Genomic DNA, 6,942 nt, shown 5'->3' on the forward strand with positions numbered 1-6,942 from the left:
GGCAGAACCCAGTCTATCAATACATTAACAAAGATATCCCTTTGTCAGGAGCCCATTGATTCACCCAGTTTTAATTCTGCCAGAGAGAGGAGTTAAGGTCATTCCTTTTCATTTAGTCCGCATGCCAGCCTTTAGAGTACGGGGATGCCGAGCTACTTGCATTTACCACATTCTAAAAAGGCCCGAGTCAAGCAATTACCAGCCACTTGGCCTTCTTGCAGAAATACACAAAACGTGTAGAATTGCTTCATTTTATCCCCTCCTAGACTCTTCACTTGGAAATTGGCTGCTCGGGCGAGTGTTGTTTTTTCCCCCCGCAGCCATGTGTCGAAGAGCGATTAACACTCGCTCGACAAAACCCATTCCCGGGCCATTTGGGAGTTGCACGCGTTCGCACCCGAGGTTCGGCCTGCCGCGCCTTCACGCGCAACCTTTTTGTTTCTGCGGCTAGCTGGGGAGAGAGGGGCGGAGAGGGCGCGAACCGCTCAGTATGCAGCAGGCAGCCGGGGCTATATAAAGCTCGGGTCTCGGACCTGGCGGGGGAAGAGGTCTGGCTTGCCCGAGAGCAGGCAGCCGCCTTCCGCCCAGCCCCAGCCCCGCCGCGCCATGGAAACCTGGCAGCCCTTGGCAAGCGGGGCCCGCGAGCGCGCACGCCGCCGCCGCCGCCTGCCGCCCGCGGCCCCCGACCGCCCCGCGCCGCGCGGGGGCGCGGACTCCGGCTGCGGCGCCTCCCCCACCCCGGCCCTCCCGCCCGCGTCTCCCGAGCTCCTCCCCTCCGCTCTCCGCCCCCCACCCACCCCCGGTCCACGCTCTGCTGTGGGCTCTTCTCCCGGGTCTGGGCTCACATCTCCCCTGCGCGCCTTTTGCCCCCCACCCCGCAGATCCGCAGGCCTCTGGAGACCTTGGGTTGACGCCAGAGGCGACGGGGAGGAGGGGGCGAGGCACCACGCGGCGGAGGCGGTGAGTGAGCCGCGCGCCTCGGGCCGCGCCTCCCAGGGGCGCAGATGATGTACCGGGACTGGGTATGCCCTGCCCGAGGGGGACACACGCCCGGCCTGCCCCTCGCTTAAGATCGCGCCGGCCCGAGGCCCTACCAGAGGCCCTGTGGGTCCTGATGCTGCGAGTTTGTCATCCAGAGCAGCGGACACACGGATACGGTCGGGAGCGAGGCTGCTGACAGCCCCGGGGTCACATTCCCTGCCGGCGCGAGGAACGCTAGATCGCGCGCTTTCCCCGTTTCTACAAGGTGAGTGATAACTGCGATTCGTGTCCTTTCGTCCCCAGATGCCGGATGGCCCCGGGATGACCGAAGCCGCAGGAAAGCTTTCCCAATACAGACACCCAGTCAGGTGAGTGACAGGCCTCCCCGAAGGTCTCCCGTTCCTCCAGCAGGAATCGCACCGCCTAGCTCCACGGCTGGCCTTGCAGCATTTCTATCTTGGGAAATCTGTCTTCAAGGATCGCAGAGGTCCTTTACTAATCGAATTGACGAATGTAGTTCACGCTCTCACCTAAAAAAACTGTTAATCAGTGTACACTGAGCAAACTCTTAAAAAATATATTATAAAGACGGAAAGTGGATGGTGTCGTGAAAGTAGACCGGTGACAGCGTGTGCCAGCAAACCAATTTTTTCTTTTTTTTTTTTTAATGCTGAAGAGGTCCGGTGAAATTGACTTCACAACAGGCAGACTGTGTATATTCTTTTTTTTTTAAAGGGTTTTTTCCCAATTTATTTATTTATTTATTTATTTATTTATTTATTTATTTATTTTTGAGAGAAAGAGAGACAGAACGCGAGCGGGGGAGGGGCAGAGAGAGACACACACACGCACAGAATCCCAAGCAGGCTCCAGGCTCGGAGCTGTCAGCACAGAGCCTGTTGCAGGGGCTTGAACTCGTGAACCCTGAGATCATGACCTGAGCCCGAAGGCGGAGGCTTAACTGACCGAGCCATCCAGGTGCCCCAGACTGTGTATAATCTTATTCTCTTGCAAACCAGACGGAAGAATGGTGTTCAAAGTGGCAGTTTTATGGCAAAATGAGCGTGACATGTAAGAGAAAATGGAGTGTAATGAAAATCCTAAAGATCGCTAAACACTGTAAAAAGGATAGAAGTTATTCGACATAACAATGAGGAGCTACTCTACTGTTCCTAGGCACAGGAAGTCGGCCTTTCTGTAGAATTCTTTGTAGCTTTTATTCAGGTGAAAAGTTATTTTGCAGTTTGCTTGCTTCAGAGAGCTGTGAAATGCAGACATGTATGATATTCGTATGTACGTGCTTATAAACAGCATGTAGAAGGCAATATATGTTGATTAATTTCTTACCAAGTGCTAGCACTAGTAACGGACACAGGAAAAAAATAATCACACCCCTTTAACAAGTGTTGTCATGGTTTAGTTTGGTCAGTTTTACCTGTATGGGCCAAACATAAGCACCTAACTCTGCCAGAGGGAGTGGAGAAAGATCTGGAAAGTGTGTATGATAAGTTGTGGTTACCTAGCTGAGTCTCAAAGTTAGCCAGATGGATGGTAGGTGTGGGAAAAGGGGACAGAAGAAATAGCATAGGAAAAGGGATACAGAGTCATAGAACACCATAGCTCCCTCTGGGAGTATCAAGGAGCTGGAATTTGGGTAAGTGAAGGTGTGGTCATTCCAGCAGGTAAGCCAGAGGCTGGATCTTGCACACCATGGTAGAGAGTTTTGTCCTAATCCTGTATGTGGCATTGGGAACCCATGGACTTAATTCTGTAGATGGTATTGGGGGTTACTCAAAGGATTTTAACCAGAAGAGAAGTGTGATCAGATTTGTGTTTCAGAAAAAGCGCGAAGAAAATGGTATATAGGCTTAGTGAGAACACTGAAGTGAAGTTAGAAGTTATTGTAATTCAGGCAAGATATGCTAAAGAGCCATTCTGACGCATTGGAAGTGGGGCTGGGACTGACAGAATTTGGGGAAGGCTTGGGAGACATAATAGGGTTATAATGTATTGGATATAGTAGGTAAAGAAGAGGTAGAAAGACAGAATGGCTCCCAAGTTTGTGTCTGATGACTAGATGAATGCTGCACCAACAGAGTGGAAATTAGGGCTTAAAACAGATTTGGGGAACAAGATAACGAGTCTAGTTTTCATTTATCACATTCAATGGGCCTATGGGATATCCAAATAGATGTGTCCAGTAAAGAGTTGCATCTGTAGGTAACGGGCCCACAGTCAAGATCTTAAATGGAAATATGGACAGCTTAGAGTCTTCAGTAAATGAATGTTTGGGGAAATCATGGTGGTGAGTGAGGTCTTCCGGGGGACTTCGGGAGGAGAGATGATCACTCTTGATAAAATGCTTGGGAAGGCCAGTTTTAACCTGTATACACAGAAAAAGGGATCCACAAAGGAGACTGAGAAGAACCATTCAGCCCGGGGGAGAATTCAGGAAAGTGTCAAGTCCCTGAAAGAAAAATGGTCAGAGATTCTGGGAAGAGTGTGGTAACAATTAAACAACATTCTTTGGATTTGACAGTTCTAGTTAAGCATTAGAAAATCAATTGTTTCCTATATAAGAAATTCCTTTCTTCTTCTGAACTACTGTAGCCATTAATTAGTACTTCTTTAAGTTTATTTTATTTTTATTAATTTCTATCTTGAGTACTATTGTGTGTTTCATTTTTTTATTTAATCACCTTCTTGAGGATAGGGACCATGATTTTTTTTATCTTTGAATGATGAATTATGTCTGGCACAAGGGATCACTAAAATTTTTACTGAACAACTGAATTATTGATGATTGCTTATTTAGGCATCAAAATTAAAAACTTTTTTTTTTTTTCCCAGTTGTCTAGAAACATTTATAAACTATATTACCTACTTTTCTGCCCTTTAAAATGGAGTATACTGGGCACAATGTAACCTTCTCTTTGTTAGAATCACTCTGTTATAAATGGGTGCCTGGGGCTGGGGCTAATCACCCTACACTAAAATGACTGCGCTGTTGCTGGTGTGTCAGCCATATCCTTCTTTTCTTTTCCTTGTATGAAAAATAATAGAAGGCCATATGGCAAGATTAATATTTGTCAAAAATTTGAAAATATGAGGTAATTGGGTTACATGAAAATTATTGTATAAAGCCAGTATTATTCTCAATATCTTAATATGGATTTTCCAAATTTAGTTGGATGGGGAAAAGGAAGGGAGATGTGATCAAGGTTGGGGTCAGAGGAAGCTTTTTTATACCCTTGGTGTGAATGCATAGAAAAATTTTTTAAAATATTGCTTTTTGTACTTTTCTAAACTTACATTGGCTACATCTGTAACTAACAGTTAAATTTGTGGGTTTTAGTTGAGATACTAGATGATTTCCGCTTTTCTGGAAGGTGCGTAACATTTTGTTGTCTTTATAAAATTGGCTATCAAAAATTTTAATGTAATAGTAGAATTCATTTTTTTTCCGAAAGGAATTTGGAAATTTGAAGACAACCTTCTTCTGTATATTGTAAGAATAAATATATCAGTAATACCTGAAGAAAGCTAAATACTGATCTTATGCTCATAAAGGGTTTAGTGTGAATTTATTTGATCCAATTTATAGCTTGGATAAAGATTTAAAAATAATTAACTAGTTATTGATACTTTGGCAAGTAGACTCCCATGAAACCTGTGATAGTAACATTTTAAAACTCTATCTAAAGGCATATATCAATTGCTAAGTATGGAGCTCTTGAAATTTGAATATTTCATGAATATAAGGATTCTGAATGTGAAAAAATAAAGCATATTATGTTGTCTGCTTCTTTCAGACTATTTTGGCCCAAATCAAAGTGTTATGATTACTTATATCAAGAAGCAGAAGCTCTTCTGAAAAATTTTCCAATTCAAGCCACAATTTCATTTTATGAAGATTCTGATAGTGAAGATGAAATTGAGGAGCTGATCTGTGAAAATTAATCTGATTAGTTACTTTTGATGACATTAAAAGCTTATAGAATTTAAATTTAGTGTACAAATGTATCATAATCCTTTAAACTAATTTATTTGTATATAAATTATTAATAAAATGAAATATTTTGGAATTACAAAGTAGTTTGGCTTTTTTTTTATCCTTACACTATAATCCAATGTTGGAATTGAAAAATAAGTGCAGTGTACAAATGTCTTGATTGTATTGTAAACATTTGAGGCTTACAAAAGATAATTTTGATCTCTTCATCAAATTACAAATTTAACTTTAGTTATAATTCTGCAAGTATTTAGCTAAAACTTTGCAGAGAGTGACTATATTTAATTTTCAGCCTAATCTTGTAACATCTAGTATTTCTTACCGATCCTTATTAGATATTGTAGTTGCAGATGGATACTATTAGATAATGAAGAAAGTCACCTTATGTTACTAATCACACAATATTGTGTGTTTGCTTGCAAATGGTGAAAAACACTTTAAATCATTGTCCATAATTGAGAGTGGGAATTAATGTCAGGGCTATTAAATTTTAGAGATGTTTAATGAATGAAGAGTCAAGTCATTGTCACTTTAATACTCCTCTGCTGTCCTTAAATCCAGTAGTAAAATAGCATGGGTGTTCAATAATTGTAGTGCTACATTGAGGGATTCCCAGAACTAAAACAAAACAAAAAAAAAAAAGTGAGTATGACTTACATGGAGTCAATAAAAGGGGAGCCAAAGGCTAGAATTTGATATTTTTCCATTTCTGTCCAAGGGGGAATGAAGAAATTTGGCAGATATGAAGTGATTTTCAACAACATCACCTTCCTTTGTTCTGGTTCCTTGCTCCTAATATTGTCATGTAAAATTTTTCTCGTGGGAAGTGAATAAGAAATTGTCAGTGATTGCTTTTGTAAGTTTTTTTTTAAATCTTTTTAAATGTTTATTTATTTTGAGAGAGAGAGAGAACGTGAGCAGGGGAGGGGCAGAGATAGACAGAAAAGAATGAATCCCAAGAAGGCTCTGCCCCTTCAGCGCAGATCCCAATGTAGGACTTGATCCCAGGAACCATGAAATCATGACCTGAGCCAAAACCAACAGTCAGACGCTTAATGGACTGAGCCACCCAGGTGCCCCAAGCTTTTTTTTTTTTTTTTTTTTTTTTTAATGTAGACTTATGAGAGAACACCTTATCATTTAATGAAAGAGAAAACAGGAGCACATTGCAAAGTAAAGGTAACATAGTAGATAGACTATGGTTGTGAAGTTCTTTAGCTTAAATACAAGTTTTCACAATAAGCGTTTTAATCGCCAATAAAATGTTTCCTAATATCCCAGAATGGTGATAGGTAGAGGTGAAGGTCCAAGATGGTTACCTGGCTAAGAAATCCTCTTACTTGAATGGCTAGATTCACACAATTTGCCTTCTAACCTTAAGGACAAGGCGGTTGAAATAGAGTAAGTTCAAATCATGTGTCAGAGTCAGGAAAAATTAGTAATGGCCTCAATTAGAGTTATTTACAAGTATATTTTTTCTCCTGAAAACGTTTTCTCTTCACTGGATTCTACACTCAGGAGGTGTGTGTACCCCAAGGGATATACAAAAAATCCACCAGGTCACGAATCTGGACTTTGATCATTAGGGACTGGTTTTTACCTGCATAGTATTCGAGCTTCTCTCATCAATATGTTGGAATAGTATGAAGAACCACCGCCATTTATTGATTTATTGGCTACTACTAACCAACCAGGCACTATACCAGGTAGTTTACATATGACATCTCATTTAATCCTTACTGAAATCTAAGCCCATTAGGCAGATGGGGAAAATGAAACTTTGAGACACTCAAATAACTCGCATAAGGCCTTATTTATTAAATGCAGAGAGAAGGCATTCAAACTAAACCTATTTGACTCAAACATAACTGCTCATCACTCCATTTGGGGTTGTATCAGTAAGCAATTCCCTGTATCTTTCAGTGAAGACAGGAAGTTAGATGAAGAGG

At 41.8% G+C, this 6,942-nt stretch overlaps 1 protein-coding gene across 1 annotated transcript; it reads left to right on the plus strand.

Annotated features, from left to right (window-relative positions):
* The first annotated feature begins 606 nt into the window (after positions 1 to 606).
* On the plus strand, positions 607 to 4,941 carry RIPPLY2 (ripply transcriptional repressor 2). The gene is made up of 3 exons (XM_042940398.1): positions 607 to 960; positions 1,285 to 1,349; positions 4,794 to 4,941. Exons 1-3 carry the CDS (start codon positions 607 to 609, stop codon positions 4,939 to 4,941), a joined length of 567 nt encoding a protein of 188 aa, XP_042796332.1.
* Positions 4,942 to 6,942: the final 2,001 nt, after the last annotated feature.

This window comes from Panthera leo, chromosome B2 (genome assembly GCF_018350215.1).
Source record: "Panthera leo isolate Ple1 chromosome B2, P.leo_Ple1_pat1.1, whole genome shotgun sequence".
Classification (NCBI taxonomy): Eukaryota; Metazoa; Chordata; class Mammalia; order Carnivora; family Felidae; genus Panthera; species Panthera leo.